The sequence below is a fragment of the Symsagittifera roscoffensis genome, chromosome 4 (genome assembly GCF_963678635.1).
Source record: "Symsagittifera roscoffensis chromosome 4, txSymRosc1.1, whole genome shotgun sequence".
Taxonomy (NCBI): domain Eukaryota; kingdom Metazoa; phylum Xenacoelomorpha; order Acoela; family Convolutidae; genus Symsagittifera; species Symsagittifera roscoffensis.
Window position 1 is genome coordinate 52,583,435 of NC_087065.1, and position 23,341 is coordinate 52,606,775.

Sequence of the window (23,341 nt, forward strand, 5' to 3'; positions counted from 1 at the left end):
AGTCGGAAGGAAGGGCGATATCGAGCAATCATAACGCAGATGATAGGAAACAATGAAGCAGGTGTGGCAGACCATTTGTAGACGGTCATTTGAAAAATTGTGCGGCGATGGGAAAACAATGTAAGAACTGCAATAAACCAAACCACTTTGCTCGAATGTGTCGTTCACAACAAGTCAGTGAAATAACTGAGAATACAGAGAGTTCTGAGGAAGAATTTAACTTGATTCAAACATTTGATTCGTGCGAAGAATTCGAGGTTATGGCAATTGAACATAAAGGCAGTCAGATAGAGATGATCAATCAATACATCGATGAGAAAGTAAAAGAGAACAGTGGCAGCACTGGAGTAAACAAATTCGAAACGAAAAAGATTGACATACGGAAAGATTCATCATCGGGAAGGATGAAATCACTGAAAGCTCTAATCCGAATTGATAATCAAATAATAAATATGACCGTGGACACCGGAAGCCCAATTTCATTTATAAATTGGACAGTGGCAAAACAGATTCTAGATTCATCAGGAAAAATACAGTTTACTCCGGTTGAAAAATTGTACTTACCAGCACAATTCGTGGATTATAATAAAAAACCAATAGCAATATTGGGTGCTGTGAAGGCAAATATACGGTCCGCTGGCTGGGAAGTTCCGGAGGCCACTTTTCTGATAACTGAACGAAGAACACGGTGTATTTTAGGGTTAGACTTACAAAGTAAAGTGGGTATAACCACCAGGCAAACACCCGCCCGAAGATGAAATCCCGATTTGATATAATGCTGTGCGAACAGTCGGGGCCGTGGAAAGAAAAATTCTATGAGGATTTTAAACCACTGTTTGACAGAAAAGGACGATCAGTACATCTTGTCGTAAATACAACGTTCAAATACCCTCTTTGCCCGATTCAGGAAAAGGGGAGGAGGATACCCATCCATGTGCAAGAAAAACTTGAGAAGGAAATTGAAAAATTACTATTAGAAGGCCATATTCAGAAGTAAGATAAGTATACCAGTGATTGTTTCATAGCCCCTATTGTCATTATAATGAAGAAAGACGATTCAATTAAATTGGCTCTGGATGCAAAGCCCATCAACAGACAATTATATAAAAACAAGTATCAGATGCCGAATGTGAAGGAGCTATTAGACGGTGTTAGTCAGATAGTAACTGCACAAACAGCAGGTACCTTGTTTTTCACTGTGTTAGATTTGAAATATGCATATAGTCAGTTAAAGTTGACTCCACAAACTGCAAGACAGTGTAATTTCAACATCGTACGGGGGAAAGCTACGGGCACATATAGATTTCTGACGGGATTCTATGGGTTGGCAGATATGCCAGCCGAATTTCAACAAGCAATGGATCGGACGTTAAATCATTCCAGGAATACGTTTTGTTTCTTGGACGACATACTGATCGTCTCAAAGGGATCGGAGCTAGAACATGAAAAACTAATTACCGACGTTCTAATGAAGCTAGATAAGGAAAACTTATCTCTGAAGCTGTCAAAATGTGATTTCTTCAAAACAGAAGTAAATTGACTTGGACATAAACTTTCAGAAAGTGGGGTTACCCCGAAAATTACGAAAACGGAGGCTATCCTTAAGTTAGAGCATCCAAAGTCGCTCAAACAACTTAGATCCTTTCTAGGTAGTATTAATCACCTCGCGAAGTTTATACCGAATGCAGCCAATTTGACAGACAAGCTTAGACCATTATTGCGTGAGGAAAATGAAAAGAAAAAATTGAAAAACATTAAAATCCCATTAAAAAAAATTGAATGGGGACCCGAACATACTGAGGTGTTCGAGGAAATCAAACAAGCGGTAGCAAACATTGCTAAACTGAATTATTATGACCCGAATAGGGAAACTCGGGTCAAGTGTGATGCAAGCCATAGTGGACTAGGGGCATCCTTAGAGCAACAAACGGAAAAGAACGAATGGATTCCAATTTCATTCGCGTCGCGCTACCTGACTAATCAAGAAAAAAAGTATTCTACTAATGAGCTTGAACTGTTAGCGGTAGTGTGGGCAGTTGATCGTTTCAAACATTACTTATTAGGAAAAGAATTTGTAATAGTCACTGATCATAAGGCATTAACATCGGCCTTAGAAGGCAACAGGTCTAACAAAACATATCAATCCCGATTAACGAGGTGGGTGGATAGATTACTGCCTTATCAATTCAAAATTGTCCATATTCCAGGGAAGGATATGGGGATAGTAGATTATCTATCTAGAGAACCAACCGGAGAACCTTGGCCAGAAACCAAATTGGATGAAAAAATTGTGGTCACTTCGATTGAGTGCTTTCATAGAGCACTCGACTGTTTATACAGTCGACTGAATGATACTGATGTAACAATTCAGAGTGAAAAAGTTCTAGAACATTCTCACAAACAGAAAAGAGCTGAAATCCAGGCGTGGTTGCCATAGCAACAAAACTGTCAAAAACCGAACAAAGCTCGACCGGAACGAGAACTGTGGCAATTCAAATTTTTGCCTATCAATAACGTGTTGAATCAGAACACTCTTGTCAATTTCAATAGAGCAGTTCAGTCGGTCAATTTAGTCAAAAACAGAAAAAAAAACTCAGAAGAAATGGAGGACGGAAAAATGAAGAAAAAGACAGTGAGAATCGAAGACTGTAGGACACAGGAGGAGAGCGATCAATTAACGGAAGCAGAAATAACCGAGACTACCTTCCATCGAACATGTCGGATTAGAAGAGGAACACTAGATAGAGCGGGGTCAGACAGCTTTGAGGAAGACAGCTGTGCTGCACGACCAGTAATGTGGGATCAAGACGCCGAAGAAACAAAAAACTTGCTATCCATTTGGGATCTGGTCAGCAAAGATCAGGAGATGCCGGGAAACATCAAAGAGCTAGATGCGATCACTCAGATGGTCACAAGCAGCCCAAGAGGCTCACCAACGAAATCAATCATAGAAGTGGATCTAACAGCGGATGATGACGATCTAGGTCCAGAAGTCAGCGAAGTTCAACCTTCGAAAAGGATCAACAAACGGCAAACGCAGTTGGAAAGCTCAGTGGCAGACATGGGAGATGTCGAGAGTTTCAGTTTATCGAAACTATTCGATAAAACTGTTGGCTGAACTCATTTCGGAGGATGTGTGGATGGACGATTACGTCGCGTAATAGAGAGGAAGGATCGGGCAGGATTTGAACTTATGGGCCCATACACAAATCCGCTGTGGAATCAACTCTCAGTAGTCGATGACTGCATTCTGGTAGACAATAGGATAGCAGTACCAGCTCAACTGCGTCAAGCAGTTATGAAGCGCATTCATAGAGGACATCCGGGGCAAGAGGCAATGATTGACGAGTCAAACTATTTGTGGTGGCCCCACATGCACAAGGATATCGTAAACCTAGCGGAGGAGTGTAGAGAAGGTACACGTTATGGTAAGAATGCAAAATATATTTTACCAAAAAATTCTTCACAACCACTGCCACTGCTATCGCAGCCAGGGCAGGAAGTTCAGTTAGATTACGCGGGACCTTTAGAAGACTATAAAGGAAAGAAAATCTACCTGCTGACAGCGATTGATCGGTTTTCGAAGTTTTTTTCGGTGAAAGTAACAAAATCAACGGGGGAAAAATCCACTATAAAGTTTCTACGGTCGTACATAGATACACACGGTATCCCAGAATCGATAAAAACCGACCAATTTTCCGGATTCAAAGGAAAAGCCATGAAAAAATTCTGTCTCGAAAATAATATAGAATAAAAGTTCTGTCCGGTGGGCGACCATCGCGGGTGTGGTTTAGTCGAGAGAACAATTCAAACTATAAAAAGGCGCTTGGGGGTGATGTTACTGGAAGAAAATGTAAAGTCAATTAATCTATGTCTCAGTACGATCATTAGGGACATGCGGTGGATAAAACAGAAAACCATACAGAAATCACCGTTTGAAGCACATTTTGGTAGATTACCAAAAACGGAATTTAAAATTATACGAGATAAATTTGTAGAATTCTCTGATAATTTAGATAAGCAGCATCTGGAGAGGTCGGCCCTAACTGCAAGCCAACTCAAGAAGAGGATTGACCAAACTCGGGATTCCCTAAAGATTGTCAAAAAAGGGCAGAAAAGCAGGGATGTCAGTCCCCTTTTCAAACAAGCCAGTATGACAACTCAGGAAAGAAACAGAGCAAGAACTCTGCGGAACCTGTTGGAGGCTAACGCTAACTGGAACGCAGAGCGGCGTAGATATGACGGACCCAGCCTCTCGCAATTAGTGGACACCACGAGTACAATCGACCCTGACCTGCGAAAGGAGCTACTTTACTCATGGGAAAAGGTATTTGTTGAGGACAAACCAAAGGGGTCGGAGTGGAACAGCCACAACCTCAGTCGCAGAGACGAGACGAGAAAAAGTGGGGCGGCACTGACAAAACCGTTCAAGGGGAAGGTTGCTTTCGATTCACCAAAAACAGTGACAACAGCTGCAGGAGCAGTATACAGGAAAAGTGATCTGGTGAAGTTACCGAGTTCTCCTACGAAGACACCCAAGGAGGGAACAAATCAAAAGGAGAAGGCAAAAAGTCCACTAGAGGAGCCAAAGAGCAAACACCAGAAGAAAGATGACGAGCTATTGGAGGACACAATATCGGAAGAGGAGGACTGGAATATATCGAGGGAACAGGCAAAAGACGAACCTCGGGGGTCCAAAGACAATGGGACCGAAAACGCAAGAACAGGTGGCGCTAAACCCGGTAGGGGAATCGCGAGATAAAAGAGATCAAACACTTAAAAACAAGGGCAAAGAAAAAAAGACAGCTGCTGTAGCAGCAGAAGAAGTTACTAATCCAAAACAATCAGATGGGGATCAAGCTGATCGTGCAGGCAGTTCGGGCACCAAAAGTGGACACTCTAGGAAGCGCATAACAAGGGACACGTCACCTAGCTCAATCTTGAATGCGTTCCAAAAACAAGATATGGGAGACGAAGAATGACAAAGCCTCGCCGAACAAGTGCTGACTAGAGGTCTACAAAGAGGACAAAATTATTAAATCCAGAATGGAAGATCAAACAGAGACGACAGGCAAACACGGATCTCCGTCAGGAATTTTGGACGATTCAGTCGTAGTCGATCAAGGAAGTGCGAACGTCAGGCGTAGTAAGCGAACCACGAAAAACCAGGGGCCTAAAAGACTGGGCAGCCCCGTCAAACATTCGGTTAAATTCATTAGCGCGGACGACGATGCAGACGTTAACGAAATGGCCTTAGAGAAGTACCGATCCGGACTGGCGAATGTCAAAACGGACAAGAACAATCCGATGGAAACCCGACTGAAGCTAAAAAACAGTAACCAATCTCAGCTACTAACTTCATTAAAAGACAAGATCAAGAACAGTAAATTAACAGTATCTTTTCTTACTTTTATTCCTCAACACGCTACGCAGTTTAGGGATACCACACTGTCTTATAACACGCGTAAGCGGCAGATTAAGGCAAGTAACTTGGTCTTTTTATTAAGATATGAGACGCTAATACATCACTTGTAGTTTAAATTAGAGTGTGAAGATAGATTGAAAACAAAACTTGGCTCTGATACACGAGCAGCCTTGCTTAAAATATTTATTTGGAGTAGTCCCAAATTTCTCTTCTGTGTGGCATAAAATTCAATCTCGTTTGCTGAAAAGGTGAAAATTTGCAATTGTTTTGGACCAAAAATCAACAAGATTGCTCGTACCATTGCAAAACCCTGAACGTTTCGACTGTCTTTTAAGGACTATGAAGCAGTGTTCGCTTTTGAAAAATGATGAACTTTTCGAGAAAAAAAAACGAAAAAAAATTACGTAAAGTTTGAATTTTTCTTAAATCATCCTCCCACATTCCATATAAAGTACAAAGTTAAGGATTTTGCTCCTAGTAACGTAGAAATTATGACAAATGACATGTTCAACCAAATTGGAACGATTTCTACGAGGGTTTAAATCTCCGTTACGCGTTAATAGCGCAAAATATAGCGCGCGTTATTTGTCCCAAATTGGTCATATTGGCAATCATTAAACCCTTATATCTTTATGAAAAATTATCTCTTCAAAATTGAGCTCAGAACAACTTTTCGGCTGACATAAAAAAATTTTGTCAAGAAGTCTAGGTTAAAATGTCGAAATTTGTCTGAAGAAAAAAAACCCGTTCCCAAGCATAAATATTCTGTTACTTTCGTTACGAAAGTCGGAATAATAATCAATCAAAAATCACTGGTCGAGAAGGCATGCTTGCGGACTGGACAGCTCAAAAGAAAATCCCCCGATATTATAATCGCACCGGATACCTTTCGGAGGACCAAATGATTCCAAAACAAACAAGACTTCTCGTATATCAGGGCAAAGCCCTAATGTTCTGACTGTCCCTTAATTCATATCGAATAGATCTTTGGGAAAAGGATATAATGAAAACCTGTAATTTTTTGACAATATCAAAGTTTGCAATGTTGAGTCGCATAAAATTAATACGACCAATTCAATTAGCTAGCCTCAATTTGGAACAATTTTTCTGTGCGGCATAATTTGCTACGGAATAATAATTCGCGTTACGCTCTCGGCATTATGAATAAACTCTTCAAAGTGCGCATAATTTAGTCCAGAACATGGCCAATTTGACAATTTCAAATTGCCAGAAGTTTACAAAAAAAGATCGAAGGTAAAATATCTTTTTAAATTTGAACTCAAAAAGTCAAATATCGTCAATGGGGCAAAGAAAATTTTTGTTGAAAACTATTATTTCGATCGGCGAAATTTGATTGAATGAAATAAAACACACCGATTATAATTATTTCGTTTTCTTCAAAAGTCGGATTAATTAACCCATTGATTGTTTAAGATCCCCATTATTAGTATTAGGCAAAAAGCAACTTAGTGAACTAAATTTAAGTTGGAAACAATAAATAAAAGTAAAGTCTAGAATAGAATCATTAATGGAATTAAAATAAACTGACAAACTAGCAGCGATAATTTTTAATTAGTTCTTGGGCGGGATATTTCGCCACGCATAAAAATTTTGCGTTACGCTCTCAGCAATAGGAATAACTTCTTCAAAGCGCGCATAATTTAGTCCAGAACATGGCCAATTTGGCAATTTTCAAACCCCCAAAATTTTACAAAAAAATAAAGTCGGAATAATTATGCGTGTAATACGCCCAAATTATTTTCCTTCTTCGCGTGAATTTTTGTCACAACTGAACTTGCGATAAACTAAGGCGCTACAAGGATTGTTGTATAGGGGAGCATTCTCTTGATCTGCGTGGGCCAAGCCGGCTGTGCACACCACTAGGTAACTACCATGAGTATGTCTAAACTGCTCGTTTTATATTTTACACACGTAACGAATTATCCCGCATTACAAGGCAAATCGTTCCAAATTGAATTGAGGCTGCTAATAAGTTTAATTTATTCCATACACGACTCAAATTGTAACACTTGAGTTTTTATATGACCAGCATAAAATTGATCGTTTTGCGCAAACTTAGCTTAGCAAAAATTGTTTGAGACCAATTCCACGGCAGTCGGAACATTCAGGGCTTTGCCCTGATAGGAGCAGTCTTTTTGTGTATGCATAGCTCCGATGAATTTCCAGCTATCTGCTACATTGCATATTGGTTTCTTCACAACAAAAGTTCTTTTTTATCCTTTACGACAAAAGTATCAAATTTAAAGTTTTGATGGCGTCTGGGATCTGATAGGTCTGGGTGACAATTTTGTATCACTGCTGTTGGCGAATTTTCTAGAAAAAAAATTTTCATCATGTGTTTCTTGACTGTTGAGTTAAAATACGGAGGATTTTCTCCTAGATGAATTTAGTCTTACAGGGATTTTATCTTGACTTCGGCGTATTTTGACTTCGGAGATTTTTTCCTAGACCTGAGAAGGTCCTATAGTGGAACTCAAAGTCAAAATATGAAGTCGAATCGGTCGAAACCAAGGTCGAATACAAATTTTAAGTATGATCAACTGAAATTGACCAAATAGACCAGCGATGACAGCGGACGCTGTTGGAGACATAAATTCGACTCACATACTCGATGGAGGACATCGACCAACCCATCAATAACTAAATCGACCACTTCAACTCGGATCCTCGTTCACACTCGGTAGAATGGTTTTTTCTCGGAACACACTGGAAATATTGGTTGAACATCTTTTTGGTCGAAAAGCCTTCTTGGGCAAAACTGATCAAACGTTTTTTTGTCGATCAAACACGGCTAAAAACCTTACTCGTCGAACATAGTCGAAAGATAGATGATGCTAATCGAGTCGGTCGAAACAAAATTTGCGAACGTTTTTGTCTCTTTAAATAGCCTGATAATTTCAAATTGATAACATCTTTGAAATGTTTCAGGAAAGAAGACGCCAATTAAAGTAAGTTAATGACAACAACTTTCGACTAAGAAAAGTCAAATCTTTCAGCACATCAGAAGTTGTTTTTTTTTGTTTAGAAACTGAACTCGTTTGAGCGACCTACAAGCAGAATTTCAGTTACAAATCTTTCTTATCGACCAAGATCAGGGTTAGTTCTGATTGCTCTAAAAACCTCTACAGTAGCAAAGTATACATTAGCAGGGGCTGTTTTTAGGGGATGGAGGGGATTAAGGGTGGTGGACACACTCACCCCCCTCCCTCTCAAATATTCAAAAAAACGACACCTTCAGCACCAGCTGAAATCTATATTCTAACTAGTGGCCTTCTAGTGCTGTCTACCTTAACTTGAACTTGAGTGAAGAACTACTGTTTCGATGGGAATTTAATTATCTACCAAATACTTTTATCCGGAAAAGATTAAGAGATTTTTAAAGGGTGGTATTTTCGGCATTTTGAGAGCTCAGAAAACTAATTTAGTTAGCCACAAAGTAGTTATCAAAAAAAAATTATCAAAACCTTTTTTCGAAGATGATTTTCTCTATTCTCGACCTTTAATTTTTCAACTTTATTTTCACCTTAAAAGATTTTTTTTGAAATTTTTATTACCTCCTTTCTGTAAGCAGACGGCATAAAATTGGCCACAAGTTCTTCATAAAAAATAGTTATTTCGAATTTTAGTTTTTTTGCTTTCATTTTCAATTTTTACGCTGATCTGATTATTTTGTGATCAGTCGAGCACCATAGCTGAAGTTAATTATTATTTTTTCTAGGTATAAGCAAAAAGAGTACGCTTCTACGCTAACTTGGCTCCACGAGAAACTTTCCCCGAGACGTCGTGTCGCCTCGGCCACCGCTGCATCTCGCGCCTCCCCTCTCGCAGCTCCCTCGAGTGTAGACCCGATGAACGCAGGTGTCGTCGGGAGAAAGCTGATGGCTGTTGATAGACCGCTGAGTTCGGCTGGACTGTACAACGATGTGCTGCGATCTAGTCGGCATTCGGGTTCCGCAGTTTACCGACCGACTTCTGGGAAGAAGAATGCATTGCCTCCAAGTAAGCATTTAACGGATTTCTCAAAGTGTCTAAAAAAACAAAATAAAAAGTTTTAAAAAAAACAAACTATTTTTTCGACAAACTAGAAACAAAAGCTACAGCAATGATCTTATTCTTTTAACGTATCACTGCAATTGCTTGAAAATGTTTCTCGATGTTTACTTGACAGGAATCGGAGACGTGGTTCTTCTGGCGCCTCAAAACAGTGGCCATATCATCTCCATACCAGACAGAAACATAGCACTTATCATGATTGCAGAGGCAACAGGTAATAACGTGGTTTAATCGAACACAAGCGTTGAGAAGATTTTTTGTGTTTTATTTTATAAAGCTTATTAGCAATTGAAAATTTTCTAAACCTATTCTGGAGGGAGTTTTTTCGAGAATGAGGACTCTATCTTAGGGGAGCAGGATTTGGAGGATTTAAATTTCGATACAAAAAATCCCCCACCCACCCCACACACACACACGCACACACTCACACACACGCACACACACACACACACACATAATATATACACGCCCATTATCGCCAAAATAGGGAATTTCGTTACAAGGTACAAAACTCGCATATGCTTAACGTTAATTAGTTTTTTTACAATCGTGGAAAAAACCCAAAGCGTAAAACTATAATTTGCATTAAACTCTATTTCATTCACCATGTAATCTCCAGATAAGAAATGGTTAATATTTATATTTATGCTGTAGCTGTGAATGGGGGTGTGGTGAGTCGTCTGACGAATGACGAGGAAAGATTCGTGTATGTGAGATTGGACCAGCTGCAGTTTGATCACACCTTCGGCTGGTGGAAACCAAACAATTACTTTGGAGACAGGTGTGCACATCTAACCACAATATTTCTGCTGCTAGCTCTGATAATGATCCTACATTCATGAATTAGAGTTCAAGGTCACACCTTTTTTTCATCTTCCTTATCTTTTTTTGGATATAAAAAAAATATCCAAAAATTTCACATCGTCATTATTGCAAAAAAAAACGTCAAACGTTTATTAGATCGCTTCTTAGCCAAATTGGATCTTGTTCGAGTATCCTGTTCTAAAATTGTTTATATTTTTACTATTTTAACTGAGAAAAATTAAATTTTGAGGTGTTGTGCTTGGATCAAAAAATCACTTGAATCGAAAGCAAAAACTTTCGACTGAAGCCTTTCATTCCGAACTGTTTTTACAAGCAAACAGGACTGCTCGGATATCAGGCAAATCCTTGAATATTCAGAATGATTTATAATTTGCCTCCAGTAGTTTTGTCGACTCTTTTCCCTCCCTCCCCCCTCCCTACCTGAAAACTTTTATAGCAAAAATTTGTTCACACTTTCTGATTGTTATAAAAACTGAACATGGCCAACATATTTGGTTTTCATACTTAATCTAGTAAAATTAATCCTTACACCATAAAATTGATACAAACCCAAAATCGGAAAGGGGAGGGAGGGAGGGAGGGAGGGAGGGAGAGAGGGAGGAGCCTTTGATACGCTTAAAACTTTGAACTGTCAGCATCAAATAATCAGCGCTAAAAATTGAGTCGCATACAAAAATAATACGACTAATTCAATTCAATTCGGAAGACAATAGAATACATTGTTTTTACGAAACTTGAGGGTCAGCCAGCCAATCTAGAGGTCCTAAAATAGTACCAAAGGGGGGTACCCTTTGGGTAGTCAGGGGTCGAGTACCTGAGGGGGGCGTCCTAGCCCCCCTAAACTTTTTTCTGGTTCGATTCAAACCATCACAAGTTGGGGTTTGTTCTATCACAATTTATGAGACAAGGAATTTCATTTGCTTGCTGGTTGCCTAATTTTTCAATAGGAATATGATTGTTTTGTATTTCTGAGAAATGAAGCTGTCAAAATTACGCTAGTTGATAACTTTTCATGTTTTCAAACTTTTATGCTTGTCGAGGGGTCAAGAAGACTGCTCGCCTATCAGGGCGAAGCCCTGACTGTTCCGACTGCCCCTTAACCTATATCGAACTATTTGGAAAAAGAAGAATTTTTTGAAAAACTGAAAATTTTGGACAAAATCAAAGATCAGGTGTAGAAATTTGATCATAAAAAATTAATACGACGTATTAGCCAGCTCCAGTTCTTAATTGGAACGATTTTTTTGTGCGATATTGTGCCTAAATTATCTGAGATACGTTTTCAGCATTATGATTAAAATATTCAAAACGCGCATAAATTAGTCCAGTGCGTGGCCAAATTGGCACTTTTCAAACTCACAGACTTTTCCAAAAATTGATTTATATATCTTTTCAAGAAGTCAACATCTTCAATGGGGTACAAAATTTTTTGTCAAAGACTAAAACTATTATTCCTATCGCCGAAAGTTGACTGAATAAAAAAAACCACCACAAGCAAAAATACTCCGTTTTCTTCAAAAGTCGGAACAATAATGTAAGAGTTTAGAACAACAACCGACTAGATTTCAAGTCAATGGGTCTTCAGCCTGAGCCTCAAAAATTAAAGTGTTTCAAACTGCAAAAACTGTGATCAATAGAAATTATATTTTTTAATATGAGAAGTTTAGATAAACTTATTAGCTTTTTTGTCCGAACAGATTGTATCAGATGTCTTCCGCATGTTTGATCATTAGGTTTCAGAAATGCATAAATACGAACCGCTAATTTTTCGCTATCCTGTTTCTACTATCGTTTTTTTCGGCTATCCGATATTGGCCTTACGCCAAGTCACCCCCTCATTTTGTTCAACAGTTTGTTACGTTTTCAGAGTCACTCTGATGGACTCAAAGAGGTACACAAAGTTTAAAGTGGATCCAGTTCAGTTGGCATTTGAGACCAGAATGCAATTCAACCCATCCGGCACTCTACAACAACAGCAACAGCAACAACAACAACAGCACCAACAACAACAACCCAAACAGGCTAGTTTTAATTTATCTGTCTCAGCAAGTCAAAGCCACTCAATCATTTAATAATTTTTCTGAGATACCAATTTGGAGAGATATAAAACATAGAGCCTTGTTAAAAAGTGAACAATTTTTGTGAGATAGACTTGCCGATAAAATTTTTGGACGCTTTTTCTTTACGTGTGTAGGATCCTGCCTTGTCATCGTCAGCACAGACTTCGCTGGTTGCATCTCTGGTCAGCAGTGAGAGGGGTGACCAGAGTCCAAATAGAGGTGAAGGGGGAGGGGGAGGGGACAGTCCTGTGGAGTGGGGCAGAATGCACAGCTCCCAGTTGGAGAGGTCAGTATATGAACTTTGTAATTACCAAAATGTATGGCACAGCGCCGATGTATCAATTAAGCGAACAGGACACAGGACAGACTAGCTCCTTACATTTCAACATTTCAATTTGAACAGATTTTTTCACATTTTTTCCAATCAAGCATTTAAAATGAGGCCTTTAAACTCTGCATAACGACCGAGTTTAACGCAAAATTTTTTTTTCATTTGTTATAGAGTTGAAATACCCCTAAACGAAAAAGAAGACGAGTTACTAGGATTAAAAGAAGATGACGAAAGTGACAGCACCAAGGGAATGTCTCGGGCCAGCTCCCCAGTCGGCGACTCCAAAACCGAATCAAAACAGCGACGAATCGAATCTCGGCTCGAAAATGACGATGAAATTCAGAAAACGGCTTCAGATCTAGCAGCCAAGATTATCAATTTAGCTATAGAAGAAATTGCATCAGGAAGCTCTCCTGACGCATTAGCGGAAGAGATCTTTTTGCAAAATGAAGAAAAAACAGAGAATATGTCGGAAAACATCGAAACTTTGGATAATTTCCACACCGATGATGATCAAATAGCAACAGTTAACATTGAAATAAAAAATAAAAATCTAATTGAAAATTGGGACGCAAACGAAGGAGAAGCTAGACCATTTGGTTTGGAGCGCGCTTCTTACTTGAATGAGAAAAACGATATCAAAGCGCAAAAAGAAATCACAATAGACTTAGACGGAGTCATTGCAAATGATTCACACGTATTCATCAATCAGGTACCAATTTGTCTACACTTTCCAGTTTCCTCGCTCATGGTTTATGAGCAGGGTTATAAGTTTTTCACTGGTTTGAGTTGCAAGGAAACAAATTTATTTGACAAGAAAAGTTCCGTAAGCAATTTTGTGATGCTCATTAGAGGCGGCATTAGGGGGAGAGGACACCTTTCCGTCTCCTCGGGGATTCGGACACCTTTCCTTCTCCTCGGAGATTCGCGAAGCCCTCGCCATCCTTTGCTAGCATTTAACGACATCCACTTATGGGCCAACCGACCGTAGATCTTTTCCAAGGGCGCTTCTGACGCCATAATATACAAACTTTGAAGAGGATCGCTCCAAAAAAAACACAGTTTTTTATCAACCCTTTCAAAAGTTGCTAAGAAACGGCATTTCGACCTGTTTTCTTAAATTGTAAAGTGAAAAAGGGATTAAGAAAGGGGACAAACTTGATAGGGAGTCTTATTCAGATTATATAGTCAATCAAACATACATGAAACGGAAACTGGTACAACTTCTGATTAGACATCAGCTCCATGAGAAAAATGTTTGTTCTCTCTTCAGGTTGACAAGGAAAGAGATGAGAGCAAAAGTCCTACACTTTCTTACCGAGATATCAGGTATCCTTTTTTATATAATATATTAAGAACGAGTATTCCGAAGGGCTGGTGACTAATTCTTTGATTTTGTTTGTAGGTTTTCTTCTAAAGGCGCTAACTGGTCAAAAGGATTCGACGCAGGGAAATATGCAAAAAGCACAGGTCATCAGTCAAATTGAAAATATTCAAAATCGTTTTGGCTCTTTTGAGATCAGGGGATTTTTAGGGGGTGGGGTTTTCCCTGAGGGATTCGACGCTCCTACAATCCAAATGCCCCTCGTTTGGTTTTAATTTACAATAGTTTCGGCCGATGAACGCAAAATTTTTCTGAAAATGCCTTCATCGCCAATACAAACTTATTTTCAGGGATAGGGCGTGCCAAACACAACTATTTTTTTTGGGTAAAACATTCCAAAAAGTGCCTAAAAACAGTGAGACATCGGAAAATCTTTTTGGCCGACATGAAAATTAACTTAGCTGGAGAAAAAATTTGATCAACCCCTGGTTGAGATATAAATAAAAATTTTCTGCAAATCAAAGGTGTTCTTATCTTATAATATAAATATTTTTTAATATCAAATTGTCGCCATTATCCATTTGAAGAATTATGTGTGCTGATGATCTTGGGTTTCAGATGTGAACCCTGTGGGTCCGAATACTCCAGTAGGAAAGGGCCTCGCCCCCAGAAGGGCTAAAACTGCCTCCACAGCTGGAAGGTTACGCCGAGCCAAACAAATAGTTCCGACAGTCAAATCAGGTCTGAAAAAATAATAAATAATGTTTAACATGGGATTGATTTAGCCCATGTGATTGGTTTGACCGTAGTTTTGTTTGGACTGGGGTTGGGAGGCAAGTTTTGTCAGGTTACCTTTGAACATAAAACTGCAGAAGACATTTTCGACAGCTAAATAAACTGCCAAGGAAAACCTCAAACTCGTTTGAAACCTCGCCTCTTAGCAGTAAAACTTTGGTCGACCGATAGTATCTCGCAACTTCTGTCTTAGATTTTTCAGGGTTATGCCTCGACAAGATGTGTAGTTTATTGCATGATCCTGGTGAGTTCTCTACAAGCAGTTTCACAAACTTATTTTATGTATATAACTTTCTCGTAAATAAATCAAGTTTTCTCAAACTAAGTAGGTCAAGTAAAGCTAAAATAGCCAGTTTTATTTAATTTTTTCTGTTAATTTATTAGCTTGCTTAAAATGTCGATAACGGAAAAGCTGGCGCCGATGAGCCAAAAACAGCCAAGAGCCAAGCTATGCTCATTAAAACTTTTATTGTTCCGACCACTGAAAAAAGGGAAGAACTTTGTATTCGGGTGTGTTGTAATTTCTTGTTTCCACGCAATATCAGGCAGGTAACCACCACCAGCGGATTTAAGGGGCCGGGGGGGGGGGGACTGCCGCTTTAACTCAGGGATTCGACCCCCCTGCCGATTCAAAGATCAAAGAGCCCCTTTGAACTATTTTGAGATATCTGTTTTTGGCTGAATGACCCTAAAAATTTTCTAAAGGCGTTTCTTAGTCAAATTTTTCCAAAAAGTGCCTAAACGCCTTTTTTTGGCCCGTTTTTTCAACAAAATTGCATGCGGCGCAGAAAATTTGGTCTAAATAAGGTCCTCATAGTGATTTGGGAGAGCTCAGAAAATCGATTTGGTTGACCAAAAAAAAACGATAAAATTATGGATATTTTTTTTGAAAATCCCCCCTCGAGAAAATCCTAGATCAGTTCCTGGTTACCACAACTAATCGTCAGAAGGTTTCAAAAAACTTAGCTTATTGAATCTTTTGTAGTAATGATTTGAGCCCTATTAAAAATTTCGAAAAAAAATAACTCAGTTTGAAGAAAAACTTGGTTACTTTTTTTTTGATTTTATGTTTAATTTCGAATAAAGCGAGCGAGCAGATCTATAATACGGAAGTAAGAAGTAAAAGTTTTGATTAACTTCAGAAACTTTAGATGATTTTGAACGTTCTTTAGCGTTTTTTTGACAACACAATATATAAAAAGACCAAAAAAAATCTGCAACAAATTTAAAAAAAAAACACAAAATTGTTTTGAACTTTTTTGTTTTTTGATTAAATTTTTGATAACACTGTTGTCAAATATGCGCATTTTACCCTGACTATAGAATTCCTATTTGCAAGACCTTTGCTCAGATCCGCTTATAACCGGACATAATGTTTGTTTTTATTTTGTGGTCTGAACTTACTGTGCTATTTGCGCATAACTGTTTTTGAGAATTTCGAAAAGCAGATCGAATCATGAATGAAAGCATTTATCGGGCGTATAACTTAAACTCTTTCGACCTTCATTTGAGCTAAATTACTTGCTCCTCTGCTCTTTCACTGGTCGGAGTAAAAAGTCAAATCCTCGCAAATTTTACATTAAAAAGAGAACCGGGAAGAAATACGGAACTGAAAATGTCTTTTTGCTATTTGCAGGAGGGCGGTGGCTGGCAGGTGGCAAGAACGTATATCAGCCGACGGAGCTGAGCGAGAGCTTCCTCATCCCCGGCTGGGTACAGAGTATGGAGCCCAGAGCAAAGAAAGCGTACATGAGACGGATGGTCGACAGGTAAAAAACTTACAATGTTTCATGATATTTCTGCCTTTTCCTATTATAGTCCCCTGCCCCCACACTGCCAGCTAATTATAACCCCTCATAATCGTAACACGCATTATCCAATCAATCTTATCATAACCCACTCTTAAAAAGAACAATATAAACGCTTGAGGCAATAGCTTTATCATTATTAATTTTTTCTACAGGTCTATAAATTTTTTCGTTTGGGGAAGCTATCATGGGAAGAAGCCTATATTACTGTCAACAGTTCTATTAGCTTTGCTTAACATTTCTTCAGGTACTCGGAGTCGTCATCGTATTCAAGTGAGTGAAATTACGACATACCTGTTTGCATAAATGGATTTGAGCGGACCTAACTCTTTGCCAACTAATTGGAATTTTACTTGAGACCAGGGGGTATCTTAAAGTACTGGCCAAAAAATGTGTTTTTTTTTGGCGCGCAGATCCTTCTTGAAAGCTAAGTCTGTATGGCACTAAAACGTAAAAAAAAAGGTTTCCTTTTTGTAAGTTTCCTCTATAAATCACTCAGGAAAAAATACGGTCTCTTCTATTGTTCCTCGCCCACTGCCAAAAAAAAACGAAATTTGGTTAAATCACTATAATCCAGCTGCATCACCATTATCAACTTTTGAGTTCCGCGACTTTAAAAAAATCTTTGAAAGTCGCGCCTCATAACATATGGCCTCCAAACATTTGCCTAAAAACTTTCACCCTAAAGTTATCACCCTTAATGAGACATCCCCCCTTCCCGAAAAGTGTATCTCATAAATTCAAGCCCATGTTTTGGAAATTGACAGGGTCATCAACTGCATCCGTAACTGTGCCCTCGCGAGTCTCCATCAGAGCCATGAGTGCCCAGATGAAGAACGTCTGCAACAACTGCTCTCCCACTTCCAGGACCCAACTGATGGAGAGATATTATTCCCCCAATCTGCTTCCCAGAATATCGGACCCCGAGACTCACTGGCGCCACAACTTTGTGTGAACGAATATACGTTCAAAATGAGATAGTTTCTAAATGCTAAAACGGCTAAAATAAAAAACGTTACTTAGCAACAGTTAAAAAATTAACTAGTGTTTTATCTTCTTTTGTTTTTATCGTTGAGCTTCAAAAAATTAGTTTCCTCATTGTTTTCCGACCATCGAAAGCTGGAGAGTTTTACATTTGGAATTTAAAAAATTACGAAAAAAAACTAAAGTTTGACCTTTTATTGTCCCAATTTGCGATAAAAAATGTGCAGAGAGAGTAGAGAGCTCAACTCTATGTTAAATCCTACTAACAACGTTGCGATTGCACTAAAAGTAATCCACCTTAGTCCAGGCGTAACTGATGCACTATAAGCCTTTTATGATGCCAATCTGGTAGCACATTACTCCTAAATATTTTTGAGCTGTTTTATTGAGTACCAATCAGGTGCCTTGAGTATCAATATTCGAACGGGTATCAATAGTTTCTCATTTTCTATGAGTTTACCGCAAGGGTTTCTTCTATACGCTTGATCAGGTTTTCTATGTACTTCAATCAAGCGTCAAATGGTAAAAATCTAGCAATTGCATATCAAAGAATTGAAAAATCAATAGTTTCTTGGTCTTCTGGAAAATTTCCTTAGTTTTTACCCGAAAATTTTTTGAACTGTTTTTTTTTTTGTTACCATGTCATTTTTTGCTCTCCCTCAATTGGTTATCATTCTCTATCTTCAATTTTTTTAGAGAAAAGATATCACATTTTAACTGCTTGTTATAGTTTCTCCTCGAGGAGATTGAGTTTTACCACCGGTTTGATGAAGTCCCCTCTAAGTGTATTGAGCAAAAACGATCTTGCATTGCCATCCCTAACTTTGTAGCGGTCCAAAATCGCCTGTTCCTTTCAATACACATACCAATTCCCCTATCTCAGTTAGGTCAATCGCTTTCGTCCATTTTGTCGCCACTTTGCAATGTTGGCAATTTTTCCTTGAGAAGCCGAGCTCAGAAAGGTTCCAATGATGCGTTAACCACTTTCCACAGTTTTCTTGTTCATGTTTTCTTGTTTTGTATGTAAGTGTAAAAGATGTTTACTCTTTGGCGTGCCTGCGAGAAAATTACTTGGTGTAAGACATTCAATGACAGTACTAACTGCTGTCAGTAGTCTAATGATCGATAAGGATTCTATTAGACAAACGATTGTCGTGAAGCTGTCTTAATGCCGTTTCTTTGATCCAGCATAGTTGGAGAAGAGCCGTTTCCAACTAATTGTTCTCAAACTAATCGTTCCCAAATTAACCGTCCGCAAAATGCGGTGCTCCAGGTGGCATGAATATCCCTATAACTTTCCTGTACTCCACGTATTCCTGTAGTTGGACCGTCGAAGCTGTACTTCCTTCCAAAAGCGTTTGCTGCACTGACTAGGGCTGCTGTACTGCAAGCATTGCCACTATGATTTAAAATAAGTAGTCAGGGTCGACGAAAAAAAACTTGAGAATGCCTTTATACAGGTTTCATCCTTCAAGTCTGATCTGACTTCAATGTGTAATGCTCTAACATCTAGTCAAGTAAAAAGGGAACAAAACATCTGATGAATCTTTTTGTTGCTTGTGTAGACACCAAAGGGCCGAATAAGTCCACTGTTGTTTCCTGAAATGCGACTGTTTCAGGCGAAAATCTGTACGCTGGTAAAACTGTCATAATTGGTTGGCTTTTCAACTGACGTTCACGCCGACACTCGTACCTTTCGTTGGAATTATTTCGTCTAAGGACCCAATGGTTTTGTTGGATGAAATGCAGCAGTTGATCTCCTTGATAACCATTAGACTTCTGCAAAATAGCAAAGAACAAACGCGTAATTTCATTTCTAGCATAAAGTATCATTGGAGTAGCTGAGCTGAGAGTAATACGAGCATTGCTTATTTGATTAATGGGTTGAATGATATTGTTCGCATCCAGTAAAGGAGAAAAGAATGTCAGCCGGTTTTTCAGCGAGCCTGAAGAGCATATGGATATAACACAGATCCTGGCTTAAAGCTTGTTTCTGTGAGAATTTGAAAAAGAAAATTTCGGCTCTGCTTATTAACAATGTTCTCGGTGTATTTGTTTTTGATGGTCGTAGAATGAGCAATGTGTGAAAAAGAGCACGCATTCAGAGCCACTGGCTGATTCTGTTGATATGAATTAGTCGTGAGTTCACTCTGATGACATTTTGTTGTAGTTGATTGCGGATGTCCAATCCACATCTAAAATGAAATCAAGTTTTCGCGCTCTTTTTCATTTCCGCTCTTTCTTTGTCTGCAGTGTTTGAATGTGTGTAGATGAAATGCCAATCACTGGGATGAGATGACTGTAAAAGTTCATCAATTCTGTTTACAAAAAGTATCTGTTTTGCTCGAAAGCCTCGAACCCAGACAGAAATAGCCTGCTAACTTTGAATGGGAGATAGCGGACTAGTGTTGCTCATAGTATGGCTGCGTATAATACCCCGTGTAGTTCAAGGCGAAGCCTTGTGTTTAGTCGTAACAGGGCTGCTGTATTTTGCCCAGAGTGAAATTTGCAGTTTTTTGCCCTTCTTAACTCTGATGTATAATACTACCGCTGTTGCCAACAAAGAATCATCACAGAAGATGATTAGCTCATTCTCCTGACAATTTTTGCTGACAAAACGTTGTCTAATTTTCACTAGTTGTAGTTGAGTTAAATCACCAACCTAATTTAGAAAATTTTCAATAAGGATTGATTTAAAATGTCAAAAAATAACGTAGAAGTTGAACACATATGACCACATAATTCTCTGCGACCACCTCTTTTTGCGCATTTTTTTTGTCTGATTCAAATACCAGGTTCCAGTGGATTGAATTGACCTCAAACCTTTTTGTCAAGGGTTTGACGAGTGCGTCTTCTGCAAGTCTCTCACAGTGTTGCGGCCGTTGCTGCACCATTTTGTCGGAATGAAGCATCGTTTGCTCAGTATATCTTCCAGCTGGGTTGCCAGGATCATTACTTTGCCAAACAATTTCATTGACAAGAGTAAGTTTGGCCATTCAGAGTTTTCCTTAATTTTTTTAATATGAGTTGTTTATACCGGCATTATCTCTGGCAATCTGTTCTAAGTGAAAGTTAGCGCAGCGGCTGAACCTCGTGTTCCAAAATCAATTTGTTGATATTCTTAAACCTCAGTACGTTCTGGATTAAAATTTTTCCAGAGAAAATGAAGAAATTTCCTGTCCGCCTGTTTGTCCGCCTCTATTCCTCATATATCCGCGTGTATAGACAATTCAGTGACGCGGAAAAAAAGCGATCAGTAGCATGGTCTCACTGGAAGCTTTTTGCTTCAGCAAACGCCTCCGAATGGATTTTTAGCGCTGCTTTTGCGTTTAATCAGGCTTGTTTGCCTTCAAAAGTCGGTAATGTGTTATATATTAATTGGGTTTCGACTTTTTTTTTCTTTAGTAATTTTTGTAGATTGCCTTTTTGCAGAGAAGTTTTTTTTCTTTGTCGTCGTTTTTGCTGAGAATTGTTGGCTCCTTTTGAACTAGTACTTCAATTTGTTGTAGATATGTTGGAGCAAGTGGTTCAATATTTGGTACGCTCGAGTCCTTAGCCCAAAGAGGTCCTGTCTTCCGTGTGGTAATCTACAGCAGATTTCCCGTAAAACTGCGTTTGGTCGTCTGACTTCCTCTGATTGAGTCTTCTCTTTGTATGTTGAAAGTGATGCTGTTTTGCACGAATGAGCTATTCCGTCCATGACGCTGTACTCCCGGTCCAGACATGTCTCGCAAAATGTTTTGACATGATAGATTGATTTATTTGGTTCTCTAGTAGATGCATCGAATCCAGAGGGAGCCCATGCAGATTTGAGATTTCTCGCGCTCGGCGTGTTTGCAGGCATAATTTTCATTTGAAGTGGGGAAATCAAAGTGAATTTGTCTGGTTCAATGAGTATTGTTGCATCCGTTGTGTACAATTTCATTGTTTTTCTAGATGTTTGTTTTGCTTTGCCATTTCAATTTGATACTGATAAATTGTTGCTCAGAATACTTTATCCACTATAGAAGCATTTTTCAAGTCGAAATTTTATCTCTGAGTATGCTTGTTTTATGTGCAGCTGTTTTATTTTAAATTTTGACATCTGAGCCAATGGCCGGCCAGAGAAAAATTTGTGCTGCTTCAATTTTTCAATTCCACAAACATCGTCAACGTGCTTCCAGGGTCCAACACTCGAAGGGTAGAAGGGTATTTTACTGGTAGAATGTAAAGTAGATACTCCATGGCCTCTGTTTGCTTCTGAAATTTTTTGGAAAAAGTTGTTGATTCTCACGGCTATTGAAGAGCATCTTTTGGCTGCGTAGAGGCTTATAGCTATGAATTGCTGTTTACCCTCGTGTTGTGATCTTAGCTCCGTAAAGGCGTCAAATTATGTGGCATATTGCAAACCGGAGAGCGGAAATTGTTCTTTAAATAACACTAACAGTACCTGTGCCTTGACTTTAAAAAAATTGATGCAATTAGTCGTTGTTATGATCATTAAAATTTTGAATTTTTGAATTTGGCAGTGCATTAGAGCGTGTGTGATTATTGTTGTTGACGAAGCAAGAAGTGCTTTTGTTGGCGTCACTAGTATTGGGTTTGGATGCGTTCATCGATTCATATCTAATGCCAGTCTGATACCATCCTCATTTCTCTTGATCTGTCCTTGTACCGACAACGTTTCAGTAGCATGCTTCAGTATAATCGTCGCTTGGAGATCGGAGAAAGTTCCAGTTTATCACTTGTCCGACCAATCTTGATCAACCTAATCAATGTTCTGGGTTTGCCTGAAAGAGATATTGAAAACCAGATGAGCATGTCGATGAAGCTGTTAACAATAGCTCTCGGATGGCTGAAACTTCGTCGTAATTCTCCAGAGACAATCTTAAGCAAATTGTAGCTTTATCTTTTCCCATGACTATTCCTTGCAGGTGTGCAATTTTTTGAGTGTTGCTGATGGGTGTTTCTACGTTGACAAACTTAGATCGCTTATAGCATCTTCCCGATTTCGTTGGGTATTCATAAGTATCAGCAATAACTTCTCATTCATTTGTCCTGTGCTGCCTTGTTTAATCTGCTGCAGATTAAATTGGGTTAAAGAATTAGTTCAAATAGTTGCACAGAATCAGCTTACCATTGCTTGTGCCACGGCTGCTTGTTTTCAGCGTTGACGTAGCACTTGTTTCTTTTCTTCCTCTTTTCGTTGTTGCTTTCCTGATTTCCTCATTCAACCTAAAAATCTGCACCTACGTCAGTTTCCGCAACGAAAGCATTTTGCTGATTTCGACCTGAAACTCCACTGTAATTGTTGCTAGAAGTTTATAGGTCGCTTCCACGCCAAGTGATTAGCTCTCGGATGTCTCTTGTCTTTTTTCTTTGAGATAATATTGTTTGTCGTGGTCCAAAGCTTCGATAAAATCTTTCTTTTTAATTCAACAAAATCCTTGTTCAAATTTCTCATTTTTGCGCGCAAGACTTCCTTTTGAGCTATTTTAGATGGCAAGATAGGCGGTGTGATGTCACGGGCCTGATCAAGTTGTCTTTTGTGTCATATGATGTCACGGGCCTGATCAAGTTGTCTTTTGCGTTTATCGTTGTTGATAGGAACAAGGTTGTAGTTTTGTAGGATCGCTTGTATTCAAAGTGGTGTTGTGTTTTCATAATGAAGAAATTAAGTTTCAGGTGTTTTTTGGGTTTTCATATAATGAACAAGACGCAAAACAAAGATTAGAG

General features: G+C 38.9%; 1 protein-coding gene across 1 annotated transcript in view; it reads left to right on the forward strand.

Annotated features, from left to right (window-relative positions):
• Positions 1–17,681, forward strand: part of LOC134844174 (uncharacterized) — a gene marked incomplete in the record, with an annotated part of 27,963 nt that extends 10,282 nt beyond the window's left edge. The window contains 13 exon segments of the mRNA XM_063860727.1: positions 8,472–8,542; positions 9,165–9,445; positions 9,615–9,713; positions 10,154–10,280; positions 12,192–12,345; positions 12,519–12,670; positions 12,887–13,427; positions 13,989–14,044; positions 14,121–14,185; positions 14,658–14,780; positions 16,471–16,603; positions 16,890–16,915; positions 17,410–17,681. Coding sequence (XP_063716797.1) covers positions 8,472–8,542; positions 9,165–9,445; positions 9,615–9,713; positions 10,154–10,280; positions 12,192–12,345; positions 12,519–12,670; positions 12,887–13,427; positions 13,989–14,044; positions 14,121–14,185; positions 14,658–14,780; positions 16,471–16,603; positions 16,890–16,915; positions 17,410–17,597 — 2,016 coding nt within the window.
• Between the last annotated feature and the right edge of the window lie 5,660 nt (positions 17,682–23,341).